This window comes from Oncorhynchus masou, chromosome 5 (assembly GCF_036934945.1).
Source record: "Oncorhynchus masou masou isolate Uvic2021 chromosome 5, UVic_Omas_1.1, whole genome shotgun sequence".
NCBI lineage: Eukaryota > Metazoa > Chordata > Actinopteri > Salmoniformes > Salmonidae > Oncorhynchus > Oncorhynchus masou.
The window spans coordinates 328,849-345,170 of NC_088216.1; the positions used below are offsets into that span (position 1 = coordinate 328,849).

A 16,322-nucleotide genomic window follows, 5' to 3' on the forward strand; every position below is an offset into this window, starting at 1 on the left:
GACTGCTTTGCTATCGCTGATTGGAATATGTTTAGAGACTCTGCTGATAAAATGACAGGGATTCCACACACAGAGCTATCCCAGACAACCCTGTATCACACACAGAACTATCCCAGACAACCCTGAGACTACCACACACAGAGCTATCCCAGACAACCCTGAGACTACCACACACAGAGCTATCCCAGACAACCCTGAGACTACCACACACAGAGCTATTCCAGACAACCCTGAGACTACCACACACAGAGCTATCCCAGACAACCCTGAGACTACCACACACAGAGCTATCCCAAACAACCCTGAGACTACCACACACTGAGCTATCCAAGACAACTCTGAGACTACCACACACAGAGCTATCCCAGACAACCCTGAGACTACCACACACAGAGCTATCCCAGACAACCCTGATGCTTCCACACACAGAGCTATCCCAGACAACCCTGTATCACACACAGAGCTATCCCAGACAACCCTGAGACTACCACACACAGAGCTACCACACACAGAGCTATTCCAGACAACCCTGAGACTACCACACACAGAACTATCCCAGACAACCCTAAGACTACCACACACAGAACTATCACAGACAACCCTGAGACTACCACACACAGAGCTATCTCAGACAACCCTGATGCTTCCACACACAGAACTATCACAGACAACCCTGAGACTACCACACACAGAGCTATCTCAGACAACCCTGAGACTACCACACACAGAGCTATCCCAGACAACCCTGAGACTACCACACACAGAGCTATCTCAGACAACCCTGAGACTACCACACACAGAGCTATTCCAGACAACCCTGAGACTACCACACACAGAGCTATCCCAAACAACCCTGAGACTACCACACACTGAGTTATCCAAGACAACTCTGAGACTACCACACACAGAGCTATCCCAGACAACCCTGATGCTTCCACACACAGAGCTATCCCAGACAACCCTGAGACTACCACACACAGAGCTATCCCAGACAACCCTGAGACTACCACACACAGAGCTATCCCAGACAACCCTGATGCTTCCACACACAGAGCTATCCCAGACAACCCTGTATCACACACAGAGCTATCCCAGACAACCCTGAGACTACCACACACAGAGCTATCACACACAGAGCTATTCCAGACAACCCTGAGACGACCACACACAGAACTATCACAGACAACCCTGAGACTACCACACACAGAGCTATCCCAGACAACCCTGAGACTACCACACACAGAGCTACCACACACAGAGCTATCCCAGACAACCCTGAGACTACCACACACAGAGCTATCCCAGACAACCCTGTATCACACACAGAGCTATCCCAGACAACCCTGAGACTACCACACACAGAGCTACCACACACAGAGCTATTCCAGACAACCCTGAGACTACCACACACAGAGCTATCTCAGACAACCCTGATGCTTCCACACACAGAGCTATCCCAGACAACCCTGAGACTACCACACACAGAGCTATCCCAGACAACCCTGAGACTACCACACACAGAGCTATTCCAGACAACCCTGAGACTACCACACTCTTACTGACAGTTGTGGCTGCTTTGTGTGATGAATTGTTGTCTCTACCTTCTTGCCCTTTGTGATGTTGTCTGTGACCAATAATGTGTGTACCGTAATTTGTTCTGCTACCATGTTGTGTTGCTGCCTTGCTATGTTGTGTTGCTACCTTGCTATGTTGTGTTGCTACCTTGTTGTGTTGCTGCCTTGCTATGTTGTGTTGCTACCATGCTGTGTTGCTGCCTTGCTATGTTGTGTTGCTGCCTTGCTATGTTGTGTTGCTACCTTGTTGTGTTGTTGACTTGCTATGTTGTGTTGCTGCCTTGCTATGTTGTTGCCATGTTGTGTTGCTGCTATGTTGTGTTTGTTGACTTGCTTTGTTGTGTTGCTGCTATGTTGTGTTGTTGACTTGCTATGTTGTGTTGCCGCTATGTTGTGTTGCCGCTATGTTGTGTTGCTACCATGAAGGGTTGCTACCTTGCTTTGTTATTGTCATGTTGTGGTCATGTTGTGTTTCTTCCACATTGCTACCATGTTGTTGTCATGGTGTGTTGCTACCATGTTGTTGTCATGGTGTGTTAGTACCATGTTGTTGTCATGGTGTGTTGCTACCATGTTGTTGTCATGGTGTGTTACTACCATGTTGTTGTCATGGTGTGTTAGTGCCATGTTGTTGTCATGGTGTGTTAGTGCCATGTTGTTGTCATGTTGCATTTCTTTCATTTTGCTACCATGCTGTGTTACTACCATGTTGTGTTGCTGCATTGCTATGTTGTTGTCATGGTGTTGCTACCATGTTGTTGTCATGGTGTGTTGCTACCATGTTGTGTTGCTGCCTTGCTATGTTGTTGTCATGGTGTGGTGCTACCATGCTGTGTTGCTACCATGTTGTCATGCTGTGTTGCTACCATGTTGTTGTCATGTTGTGTTGCTACCATGTTGCTACCATGCTGTGTTGCTGCCATGCTATGTTTTTGTCATGGTGTGTTGCTACCATGTTGTCATGCTGTGTTGCTACCATGTTGTTGTCATGTTGTGTTGCTACCATGTTGCTACCATGCTGTGTTGCTGCCATGCTATGTTTTTGTCATGGTGTGTTGCTACCATGTTGTCATGCTGTGTTACTACCATGTTGTTGTCATGGTGTGTTGTTGTCATGTTGTGTTTCTTCCATGTTGCTACCATGCTGTGTTGCTGCCATGCTATGTTGTTGTCATGGTGTGTTGCTACCATGCTGTGTTGCTGCCTTGCTATGTTGTTGTCATGGTGTGTTGCTACCATGTTGTGTTTCTGCCTTGCCATGTTGTTGTCTTAGGTCTCTCTATGGACTCAGGGGAATACGAACTACTACTACTATTAATGACCCCATATAACTACATTACGAATACTAATGTGACCAAAAGTATGTGGACACCTGCTCGGCAAACATCGGGCCACTGATGTTGGGCGATTAAGCCTGGCTCGCAGTCGGGCCTTCCAATTCACCACAAAGGAGTTCGATGGGTTTGAGGTCAGGGCTCTGTGCAGGCCAGTCAAGTTTTTCCACACCGATCTCAACAAACCATTTCTGTATGGAGAGAGTTTTTCCCCTCTGGTTGCACATTTAACATGCTGGTAGAAATGAGGTAAAACAGATGTCAGTTTGCCTGCATTAAAGTCCCCGGCCACTAAGAGCGCCGCCTCTGGAGGAGGGTTTTCCTGTTTGCTTATGGCCTCATAGAGTTGGCTGAATGCGGTCTTAGTGCATCGGTCTGTGGTGGTAAATAGACGGCTACGAATAATACAGATTAAACTCTCGAGGTAGATAGTGTGGTCTACAGCTTATCATGAGGTACTCTACCTCAGGCGTGCAATACCTTGAGACTTCTTTAATATTAGACATCGCACACCAGCTGACCCCTTATACTCTGACCCTCTCTCTCATAGAGGTCCTTTAACATACTGTACGCTTAAAAAAAAAAACTCTTGGTCAAAACAATCAATTATATAAAATGAATAATAATCAATTGATCCATGATGTATAAATGGTGTTCATTTAAAACATTAGACAATAAGACAGATCATAACATGTATAAATGGTGTCAATTTCAAACATGAGACAAAAGGGCAAGAGATCATAACATGACAACAATATGACATTTAGTGGCAGAAAGTATTCAACCAAAAAAACACGTATTTTCAACCAAAATCACTTGTGCTCATAGGGATGTTTGGAGCGTTTATCCGATATAAATACAAAAGATTCAACAGAAATAATAGTATTGCTGTTGTTTGAGTAAATATATTTGATGATACTTTACCCCCAATGCCACATTGGAGTTTTAAAAATATAATCCATCATGGATCAAAAGCATTCAGAAAATCAACAAAACATGACAATACTTTCCTCTCTCTCTCTGACCCTCGCCCTCCCTCTGACCCTCGCCCTCCCTCTCTGACCCTCGCTCCCTCTCTGACCCTCGCTCTCCCTCTCTGACCCTCGCTACCCCCCTCTCTCTGACCCTATGGTGTTCATTTTTATTTTAAAAAAACAAACAGAAAAAAGATAAGAGATCATAACACATGACAACAATATGAATTTAGTGGCAGAAAGTATATTCAACCAAAAACACGCTCGCTCTCTCTGACCCTCGCTTTCTCTCTGACCCTCTCTCTCCCTCCGACCCTCACTTTGTCTCTGACCCTCGCCCACCCTGACCTCCCACCCCTGACTCCCCCGTCTCTGACCCTCTCTCTCTCTGACCCTCGCTCTCTCTCTCTGACCGTCGCTCTCTCTGACCGTCGCTTTCTTTCTGACCCTCTCTCTCCGACCCTCGCTTTCTTTCTGACCCTCTCTCTCCCTTTCTCTCTGACCCTCGCTTTGTCTCTGACCCTCGCCCACCCTGACCCCCCACCCCTGACTCCCCCGTCTCTGACCCTTGCTCTCTCCCCCGTCTCTGACCCTCGCTCTCTCCCCCGTCTCTGACCCTCGCTCTCTCCCCCGTCTCTGACCCTCGCTCTCTCCCCCGTCTCTGACCCTCGCTCTCTCCCCCGTCTCTGACCCTATGGTGTTCATTTTTATAAAACAAACAGACAAAAAGATAAGAGATCATAACATGACAACAATATGACATGTAGAACACTGTACATCCCAGGGAGCACAATACGTTAATAAGACGTATTGTCAACGTCTTGTGGTCATAGGGATGTTTGGAAAGAGCACTTAGTTTATTCTAGATTTCTATAGTGGCTGTGAAAACAGATTACAATAATGAAACCTGGAGCCGAGGCTACATGATAGGTCTCATACCTACTTTTCCAACATGAAGTTCCACAGGCTTTTGGAGAGCAACTACATCAAAACATCACATTTATTGTCCTGTTCCTCCATCTATAACATTTTCTATAAATGTTCCATTTACAAAATTAAAAATCATTTGACATTAGAGCTGTCAAAAGTTGTAGGATTTTACAATATTATAAATTATATTATGAAAAGTGGAACACAAACACTACAACATCAATAGTTAGATTACAAATAGATCGTTACTCTGTGTTCTACTACCCAGGTCTGGTGTTGGAGATCATTCTACACTCTGTGTTCTACTACCCAGGTCTGGTGTTGGAGATCATTCTACACTCTGTGGCTCTCCTGCATGTATTTTCTTGTGTTTTGCCAGGGAGTCTGATCTAATAAAGCTCTTCCCACACTGATCACAGCTATACGGTTTCTCTCCTGTGTGTTTTCTCTGGTGTCTTCTCAAGTCGCTTGAGGAAGTAAAGCTCATTCCACAGTCGGAGCAGTGGTACGGTTTCTCACCTGTGTGGATTCGTTTGTGTGTGGCCAGGGCAGTCCAGGTGGCAAAACTATCCTCACATACATCACAGCTGTACGGTTTCTCTCCGGTGTGTGTTCTCTTGTGTACAGTCAGGTTTCCTGGCAAAGCAAAATGTTTCCCACATTGATCGCAGCTATAAGGCTGCTCTCCCGTGTGGGTTCTCTGGTGTACAGTCAGGTGTGCTGACTGAGTGAATCTCTTCCCACATTCATCACAGCTATAAGGCCTCTCTCCCGTGTGTGTTCTCTGGTGAACTATCAGGTTTGTTGCTGCAGCAAAGCTCTTCCCACATTGATCACAACTAAAAGTCCTCTCTGTGTGTAATCGCTGGTGTATTGTCAGTTTGTCTAATCCAGCAAAACTGATCCCACAATCTGAGCAGTGGTATAGTTTCTCTCCAGTGTGGATTCTCTGGTGTGATATCAGTCCACTTGATGTAGTAAAACTCATCCCACAGCCTGAGCAGTGGAATGGTTTCTCGACAGTGTAGCTTCTCTGGTGTACAGTCAGATCAGCTGTGTGTTCTCTCTGGTGAACTAGATTCAGGTTCCTTGCGGCAGGAAAACTCTTCCCACACTGATCTCCTGTATGTGTTCTCTGGTGTGATATCAGTCCACCTGAGGTAGTAAAACTCATTCCACAGTCAGAGCAGTGGTAAGGTTTCTCACCTGTGTGTGTTCTCTGGTGAATTGTCAGGTTGCCTGACTGAGCAAAACTCTTCCCACATCGATCACAGCTGAAAGGCTTTTCTCCTGTGTGTGTTCTCCGATGAGATATCATCTGGCTACGTGTAGTAAAACTCCTTGCACAGTCAGAGCAGCTGTAAGGTTTCTCTCCTGTATGGATTCTCTTGTGTATTTTAAGATCTGAAGAAGAGGTGAAACTCTTCCCACAGTCAGAGCAGCGGTGAGGTTTCTTCCCTGTGGGTCTCTGCGGGTGTTTATTGAGGTGTTCTGATGTGGAGAGACTCTTCTCTGCCTCATCAGCATCATGATGTTGTTGAGGCTCCCCGGAGGATCCACAGTAGTCCTGTCTCTCTCCTGTGTGAACAACAAAGTCAGACGGTTAAAGGCCCACGGCAGCAGAAATCCACTGTTTATTTGGGGTAAAAGGTGATGCTTCGAGCATACCCATGAAGTTGTAATGTACGTCTTTAAAGAATGTTTAACCTTTAACTGTGGGACGCATCCAGTGAACATCCAGTGAAATTACAGAATTCAAAAACAGAAATACTCATTATAAAAATTCATAAAACATACATGTGTTATACATAGGTTTAAAGATTAACTTCTTGTTCATCCAACCACGGTGTCAGATTTCAAAAAGGCTTTACGGTGAAAGCACACCATGCGATTATCTGAGAACAGCACCCAGCAGACAAATCATTACAAACAGTTATCAGCCAAGTAGAGGTGTTACACAAGTCAGAAATAGCAATAAAATGAATCACTTACCTTTGATGATCTTCATATGGTTGCACTCACAAGACTCCCATTTACACTTACATTTAAGTCATTTAGCAGACGCTCTTATCCAGAGCGACTTACAAATTGGTGAATTCATCTTCTGACATCCAGTGGAACAGCCACTTTACAATAGTGCATCTAAAACATTTAAGGGGGGGGGTGTGAAGGATTACTTTATCCTATGTTAGTTTTGTTCGATAAAGTCTCTCTTTATATCCAAAAACCTCCGTTTTGTTCACGCGTTTTGTTCAGTAATCCACAGGCTCAAAGGCAATCACAACAGCAAGATGAAAAATCCAAATAGTGACCAGTCCAGAGCCTTACCATCTACAACTCTAATGGGTGACCAGTCCAGAGCCTTACACCTCTAATAGGTGAATAGTCCAGAGCCTTACAACTCCAATGGGTGACCAGTCCAGAGCCTTACCATCTACAATTCTAATGGGTGACCAGTCCAGAGCCTTACCATCTACAACTCTAATGGGTGACCAGTCCAGAGCATTACAACTCTAATGGGAGACCAGTCCAGAGCCTTACAACTCTAGTGGGAGACCAGTCTATCTATTTTCCATTCAGACAGCAGTGAATCTCATACCATTACCAAAGTTCTACTGCTCCAGGAGCCTCTCTGGTAATATTGTGGCTTCCCAACACCCTATTCCAGGGTCTACACCAGTCCAGGAGCCTCTCTGGTAATGGTATGGCCCCCCAACACCCTATTTCAGGGTCCAGGAGCCTCTCTGGCAATGGTATGGCTTCCCAACACCATATTACAGGGTCTAGACCAGTCCAGGAGCCTCTCTGGTAATGGTGTGGCTTCCCAACACCCTATTCCAGGGTCTAGACCAGTCCAGGGGCCTCTTTGGTAATGGTGTGGCTTCCCAACACCATATTCCAGGGTCTAGACCAGTCCAGGAGCCTCTCTGTTAATGGTATGGCCCCCCGACACCATATTCCAGGGTCTAGACCAGTCCAGGAGCCTCTCTGGTAATTGTATGGCCCCCCAACACCATATTCCAGGGTTGAGACCAGTCCAGGAGCCTCTCTAGTAATGGTATGGCTTCCCAACACCCTATTCCGGGGTCTAGACCAGTCCAGGAGCCTCTCTGGTAATGGTATGGCCCCCCAACACCATATTCCAGGGTCGAGACCAGTCCAGGAGCCTCTCTGGTAATGGTGTGGCTTCCCAACACCCTATTCCAGGGTCTAGACCAGTCCAGGAGCCTCTCTGGCAATGGTATGGCCCCCCAACACCGTATTCCAGGGTCTAGACCAGTCCAGGAGCCCCTCTGGTAATGGTATGGCTTCCCAACACCATATTACAGGGTCTAGACCAGTCCAGGAGCCTCTCTGGTAATGGTGTGGCTTCCCAACACCATATTACAGGGTCTAGACCAGTCCAGGAGCCTCTCTGGTAATGGTATGGCCCCCCAACACCATATTCCAGGGTCGAGACCAGTCCAGGAGCCTCTCTGGTAATGGTATGGCCCCCCAACACCATATTCCAGGGTCGAGACCAGTCCAGGAGCCTCTCTGGTAATGGTATGGCTTCCCAACACCCTATTCCAGGGTCTAGACCAGTCCAGGAGCCCCTCTGGTAATGGTATGGCCCCCCAACACCCTATTACAGGGTCTAGACCAGTCCAGGAGCCTCTCTGGTAATGGTATGGCTTCCCAACACCCTATTCCAGGGTCTAGACCAGTCCAGGAGCCTCTCTGGTAATGGTATGGCTTCCCAACACCCTATTCCAGGGTCTAGACCAGTCCAGGAGCCTCTCTGGTAATGGTATGGCCCCCCAACACCATATTCCAGGGTCGAGACCAGTCCAGGAGCCTCTCTAGTAATGGTATGGCTTCTCAACACCCTATTCCAGGGTCTAGACCAGTCCAGGAGCCCCTCTGGTAATGGTATGGCCCCCCAACACCCTATTACAGGGTCTAGACCAGTCCAGGAGCCTCTCTGGTAATGGTATGGCTTCCCAACACCCTATTCCAGGGTCTAGACCAGTCCAGGAGCCTCTCTGGTAATGGTATGGCCCTCCCAACACCCTATTTCAGGGTCCAGGAGCCTCTCTGGTAATGGTGTGGCTTCCCAACACCATATTCCAGGGTCTAGACCAGTCCAGGAGCCTCTCTGGTAATGGTATAGCCCCCCGACACCATATTCCAGGGTCTAGACCAGTCCAGGAGCCTCTCTGGTAATGGTATAGCCCCCCAACACCATATTCCAGGGTCTAGACCAGTCCAGGAGCCTCTCTGGTAATGGTGTGGCTTCCCAACACCCTATTCCAGGGTCTAGACCAGTCCAGGAGCCTCTCTGGTAATGGTGTGGCTTCCCAAAACCATATTCCAGGGTCGAGACCAGTCCAGGAGCCTCTCTGGTAATGGTATGGCTTCCCAACACTATATTCCAGGGTCTAGACCAGTCCATGAGCCTCTCTGGTAATGGTGTGGCTTCCCAACACCCCATTACAGGGTCTAGACCAGTCCAGAAGCCTCTCTGGTAATGGTATGGCCCCCCAACACCGTATTCCAGGGTCTATGTAAACAGCTGCCAACAAGGTCTCTCAGTTGCCCCGCTGGTTCTAAGAAGAGAGACGTTGTTGGCAGCTGTTTACATCTGGACCCAGGGTATTGGGAAGCCAAAGAGGCTCCTAGCTTTGCATACTAATTGGTTGAGGATGTCATTGGAAACACCTTAATCTTCCGCTGTCTTTTTTTACTACATAGAAACTCACCATTTTCACAAACTATTTATAAACACAAACTACATTTGAAGTCGGAAGTTTACATACACCTTAGCCAAATACTTTTAAACTCAGTTTTTCACAAGTCCTCACATTTAATCCTAGTAAAAAATTCCCTGCTGTCGGACAGTTAGGATCACCACTTTATTTTAAGAATATAAAATGTCAGAATAATAGAAGAGAATTATTTATTTCAGCTTTTATTTCTTTCATCAGATTCCCAGTGGGTCAGAAGTTTCTCATACACAATTCATATTTGGTAGCATTGCCTTTAAATTGTTTAACTGAATTTTGGCCCATTCCTCCTGACAGAACTGGAGGAATGGGTCAGGTTTATAGGCCTCCTTGCTCGCACATGCTTCTTCAGTTCTGCCCAACCATTTTCTGTATGATTGAGGTCAGGGCTTTGTGATGGCCACACCAATACTTTGACTTTGTTGTCCTGAAGGTAATCATTTAAAAGATGTTTTAACAGACAAAAAAAACAGCGCGTCTGAAGTTTCACCCCTTCGGCTTCATCAGAAGATAACTAGACAATGAACAAATAGGAACTTCAAAAGGAGTAAAAGGGGCTGTTCCACCCAACCTGTAGCTGCTGCTGATTGGTCAAACAAATTATGTCCATAGGGGCTGTTCCACCCAACCTGTAGCTGCTGCTGATTGGTCAAACAAATTATGTCCAAAGGGGCTGTTCCACCCAACCTCTAGCTGCTGCTGATTGGTCAAACAAATTATGCCCAAAGGGGCTGTTCCACCCAACCTGTAGCTGCTGCTGATTGGTCAAACAAATTATGCCCAAAGGGGCTGTTCCACCCAACCTGTAGCTGCTGCTAATTGGTCAAACAAATTATGCCCAAAGGGGTTGTTCCCTATAGCTTTATAGAACAATCATGACACAGGCTAGGGGAATATTAACCTGGCACTAATCATAGTCTAGTCTCTATGTTAGTGTAAACTGCTTGTAATCCTAGTCTAGTCTCTATGTTAGTGTCAACTGCTTGTAATCCTAGTCTAGTCTCTATATTAGTGTAAACTGCTTGTAATCCTAGTCTAGTCTCTATGTTAGTGTAAACTGCTTGTAATCCTAGTCTAGTCTCTATGTTAGTGTAAACTGCTTGTAATCCTAGTCTAGTATCTATATTAGTGTAAACTGCTTGTAATCCTAGTCTAGTCTCTATGTTAGTGTAAACTGTTTGTAATCCTAGTCTAGTCTCTATATTAGTGTAAACTGCTTGTAATCCTAGTCTAGTCTCTATGTTAGTGTAAACTGCTTGTAATCCTAGTCTAGTCTCTATGTTAGTGTAAACTGCTTGTAATCCTAGTCTAGTCTCTATATTAGTGTATATTTTATATTTTTAAACTGCTTGTAATCCTAGTCTAGTCTCTATGTTAGTGTAAACTGCTTGTAATCCTAGTCTCTATGTTAGTGTAAACTGCTTGTAATCCTAGTCTAGTCTCTATATTAGTGTATATTTTATATTTTTAAACTGCTTGTAATCCTAGTCTAGTCTCTATGTTAGTGTAAACTGCTTGTAATCCTAGTCTAGTCTCTATGTTAGTGTAAACTGCTTGTAATCCTAGTCTAGTCTCTATGTTAGTGTAAACTGCTTGTAATCCTAGTCTAGTCTCTATGTTAGTGTAAACTGCTTGTAATCCTAGTCTAATCTCTGTTAGTGTAAACTGCTTGTAATCCTAGTCTAGTCTCTATGTTAGTGTAAACTGCTTGTAATCCTAGTCTCTATGTTAGTGTAAACTGCTTGTAATCCTAGTCTAGTCTCTATGTTAGTGTAAACTGCTTGTAATCCTAGTCTAGTCTCTATGTTAGTGTAAACTGCTTGTAATCCTAGTCTAGTCTGTATATTAGTGTAAACTGCTTGTAATCCTAGTCTAGTCTCTATGTTAGTGTAAACTGCTTGTAATCCTAGTCTAGTCTCTATGTTAGTGTAAACTGCTTGTAATCCTAGTCTAGTCTCTATGTTAGTGTAAACTGCTTGTAATCCTAGTCTAGTCTCTATGTTAGTGTAAACTGCTTGTAATCCTAGTCTAGTCTCTATGTTAGTGTAAACTGCTTGTAATCCTAGTCTAGTCTCTATGTTAGTGTAAACTGCTTGTAATCCTAGTCTAATCTCTATGTTAGTGTAAACTGCTTGTAATCCTAGTCTAGTCTCTATGTTAGTGTAAACTGCTTGTAATCCTAGTCTCTATCTTAGTATAAACTGCTTGTAATCCTAGTCTAGTCTCTATGTTAGTGTAAACTGCTTATAATCCTAGTCTCTATGTTAGTGTAAACTGCTTGTAATCCCAGTCTAGTCTCTATGTTAGTGTAAACTGCTTGTAATCCTAGTCTAGTCTATGTTAGTGTAAACTGCTTGTAATCCTAGTCTAGTCTCTATGTTAGTGTAAACTGCTTGTAATCGTTGTCTAATCTCTATATTAGTGTAAACTGCTTGTAATCCTAGTCTAATCTCTATATTAGTGTAAACTGCTTGTAATCCTAGTCTAATCTCTATGTTAGTGTAAACTGCTTGTAATCCTAGTCTAGTCTCTATGTTAGTGTAAACTGCTTGTAATCCTAGTCTAATCTCTATGTTAGTGTAAACTGCTTGTAATCCTAGTCTAGTCTCTATGTTAGTGTAAACTGCTTGTAATCCTAGTATAGTCTCTATGTTAGTGTAAACTGCTTGTAATCCTAGTCTAATCTCTATGTGAGTGTAAACTGCTTGTAATCCAAGTCTCTATATTAGTGTAAACTGCTTGTAATCCTAGTCTAGTCCCTTTGTTAGTGTAAACTGCTTGTAATCCTAGTCTAATCTCTATATTAGTGTAAACTGCTTGTAATCCTGGTCTCTACATTAGTGTAAACTGCTTGTAATCCTAGTCTAGTCTATGTTAGTGTAAACTGCTTGAAATCCTAGTCTAGTCTCTATGTTAGTGTAAACTGCTTGTAATCCTGGTCTCTATATTAGTGTAAACTGCTTGTAATCCTAGTCTCTATATTAGTGTAAACTGCTTGTAATCCTAGTCTAGTCTCTATATTAGTGTAAACTGCTTGTAATCCTATTCTCTATATTAGTGTAAACTGCTTGTAATCCTAGTCTAGTCTCTATATTAGTGTAAACTGTTTGTAATCCTAGTCTAGTCTCTATGTTAGTGTAAACTGCTTGTAATCCTAGTCTAGTCTCTATATTAGTGTACACTGCTTGTAATCCTGGTCTCTATATTAGTGTAAACTGCTTGTAATCCTAGTCTTGACTATGTTAGTGTAAACTGCTTGTAATCCTAGTCTAGTCTCTATATTAGTGTACACTGCTTGTAATCATGGTCTCTATATTAGTGTAAACTGCTTGTAATCCTAGTCTTGACTATGTTAGTGTAAACTGCTTGTAATCCTAGTCTAGTCTCTATGTTAGTGTAAACTGCTTGTAATCCTAATCTAGTCTCTATGTTAGTGTAAACTGCTTGTAATCCTAGTCTCTATGTTAGTGTAAACTGCTTGTAATCCTAGTCTAGTCTATGTTAGTGTAAACTGCTTGTAATCCTAGTCTAGTCTATGTTAGTGTAAACTGCTTGTAATCCTAGTCTAGTCTATGTTAGTGTAAACTGCTTGTAATCCTAGTCTAGTCTATGTTGGTGTAAACTGCTTGTAATCCTCGTCTAGTCTCTATGTTAGTGTAAACTGCTTGTAATCCTCGTCTAGTCTCTATGTTAGTGTAAACTGCTTGTAATCCTGGTCTCTATATTAGTGTCAACTGCTTGTAATCCTAGTCTAGTCTCTATGTTAGTGTAAACTGCTTGTAATCCTAGTCTCTGTTAGTGTAAACTGCTTGTAATCCTAGTCTAGTCTCTATGTTAGTGTAAACTGCTTGTAATCCTCGTCTAGTCTCTATGTTAGTGTAAACTGCTTGTAATCCTCGTCTAGTCTCTATGTTAGTGTAAACTGCTTGTAATCCTGGTCTCTATATTAGTGTAAACTGCCTGTAATCCAAGTCTCTATATGAGTGTAAACTGCTTGTAATCCTAGGCTCTATATTAGTGTAAACTGCTTGTAATCCTCGTCTAGTCTCTATGTTAGTGTAAACTGCTTGTAATCCTCGTCTAGTCTCTATGTTAGTGTAAACTGCCTGTAATCCAGGTCTCTATATTAGTGTAAACTGCTTGTAATCCTAGTCTCTATATTAGTGTCAACTGCTTGTAATCCTAGTCTAGTCTCTATGTTAGTGTAAACTGCTTGTAATCCTAGTCTAGTCTCTATGTTAGTGTAAACTGCTTGTAATCCTAGTCTAGTCTCTATGTTAGTGTAAACTGCTTGTAATCCTAGTCTAGTCTCTATGTTAGTGTAAACTGCTTGTAATCCTAGTCTAGTCTCTATGTTAGTGTAAACTGCTTGTAATCCTAGTCTAGTCTCTATGTTAGTGTAAACTGCTTGTAATCCTAGTCTAGTCTCTATGTTAGTGTAAACTGCTTGTAATCCTAGTCTAATCTCTATATTAGTGTAACTAGAATGTTTCTGAGATAGAGGGTTTAATATAAGAGTCTATATACTCTCTGCTATATTATGAGCCACAATCACTCACTATCGGATGTCGGTATGGAACACCGAAAAGGGACAGTCCAAGTATCCGAGGCTTTGTGGATTTTAGGTAACAAGTAAAACTGTCTGGGTCTTGAAAGATGAGCCATTTGTTTGATCTGTAATATCATTTAGATCATTAAGTAAACTGTCTGGGTCCAGGGGAATCTGGCCCAGACAGATGAGCCATTTGTTTGTTCTGTAATATAACTTAGTTCATTAAGTAAACTGTCTGGGTCCAGGGGAGTCTGGCCCAGAAAGATGAGCCATTTGTTTGTTCTGTAATATAATTTAGTTTCCTCTCGGGTTAGGTTTTGTGTTTTCCAAATGTATTGAGTGAGACAAATGGGGAATAATGTTTGTCTATTGGTCAATTGTCCTCTAGGAGGTACTGTACTTTATCCCCATTATAACAATCTGAGATCCTTCATCTTTTATTCATTTTAATTTGATTTATTTTAGAATACGAAAACTCACTAGCTTCTAGAACTCTCGTCTTCCTAAAACTCACTAGATTCTAGAACTCTTGTCTTCCTAAAACTCACTAGATTCTAGAACTCTCGTCTTCCTTAAGACAGTACTTACCGGTGCTAATCAGATCTCCTGACCCCTCTTCCAATATGACAGTTATCTGTCCCTCTTCCTCCTCCTTCACTCCAAAAACTGCAACCTCCTCTTCTTTTACAGTCACATCCTCCTCTTCCTCTTTCACTCTGATCGGGTCTTCCTCTTCTTTCACTGAAACGTCTTTCTCTTCTTCTTTCACTGTAACAGTCTCACCCTCTACTTGTTTTTGTATTGTAACAGCCTCCTCTTCCTCTCCTTCTTGTTTTACTGTAACATCCTCCTCTTGATTCTCCTCTTTCACGACAACATTCAGCCACAGACCCTCTTTCTCCGTCCAGCAGACCTCCTCTTCATCAGGAGGCGAGTAGCTTGGTGAACTCATGGTCGGGGATGTTAGCTAACAGTTAGCTAACTATGCTAATGCTAACTTAACAAGCCAGCTAGCTGACTAATAACGAGGTAAATAGGAAATTAAATGGGATAATTAGCTAAACGACAGAAATGTGTTCAAAACAGAGTGGCTCATATACCCGAAAGCGTCTAAAGAGATGGGACGGTTCCGCTATGTTGGTTAGCAAGCTACGGAGATGGCTGACCAGCTGTTGTTGTCTTTCTTCTTTTAGTTTTTATTTAACCGACCGAGCGGTGCAAACACCGCCCCCTACTGTACTGGCGTGTGAGTCCGGTTACGACCTATCACTACCGCTATAATCTTCTCTTATCGAACCCTGCACATCTAACTAAATACAATAATTTCCTTACAATCTAGGGTACTCCCATCACCACCACCCAATCCTATTCCCAGTCCAAACGTCTCCCATCACCACCATCCTATCCTACGTCTCTGACCCTGTCATACAACCTCTCCCTGTCTACATCGTTACATTTCCCCAATCCATTCCCTCTACCATACAGCCCCATTAACCATTCCAGAGCCCTTGTTCCCCTATCAATTCCAAAGAGGAATTAAATTCCGTATGCCCTCATTTTATTCCTAGATCACATAACTCCATCCCTTCTGGGGGGGGGGGGGGTGGGGGGTTGAATGTTAAATGACGAGACAGAGGCATTGATGCGAGTATCCAGTCTTGTTCAGGACATCACAACCCAACCGGGTATCTCAAGCACACCGGTAAAGCCCACGAGTTGCAGTAATGAACATTTACCAACAGATGGCATCATTGTGCCATTTTACAACCACAACAGGCGGGGAAAGCGAAAGCACTCACTACGGTTGGTCGCTCTGTCTGCTTTATTAAAGGCCTCAAATGTAATAATGTACTATAAAATATATTTTTTTGCTCTTACTACTTTCATCCCATTATCTCTGCCAATGATCTAACCTATTTTTCATAAGGTTTTAATTTCCTCTCTGAACACAACTCCACCTGTGTATCCTGCCGCATTATTGTCCACTGCTCTTGATCGCTACTTATCTCTACAATATAATGTCCATTAACTCCTGTTAGAGCCCGGAAATCCAACAAAACTGAACAATAATACCGTATCTCTGTAAGCCAATCAACAGCGTCGTTTATTTCTACCCATAAATCCTCACGTTCTGACTCTCCTGATCTTAAACTCTATCCACTACTAAACTGATGCAGTCCCATCAGATTACT

General features: G+C 43.4%; 1 protein-coding gene across 1 annotated transcript; it reads right to left on the reverse strand.

Annotated features, from left to right (window-relative positions):
- Nucleotides 1-4,542: 4,542 nt before the first annotated feature.
- Nucleotides 4,543-15,310, reverse strand: LOC135530380 (zinc finger protein 883-like). The gene is made up of 2 exons (XM_064958720.1): nucleotides 14,719-15,310; nucleotides 4,543-6,390 (listed from the first exon to the last, which is right to left on the reverse strand). Exons 1-2 carry the CDS (start codon nucleotides 15,080-15,082, stop codon nucleotides 5,141-5,143), a joined length of 1,614 nt encoding a protein of 537 aa, XP_064814792.1. The 5' UTR covers nucleotides 15,083-15,310; the 3' UTR covers nucleotides 4,543-5,140.
- Between the last annotated feature and the right edge of the window lie 1,012 nt (nucleotides 15,311-16,322).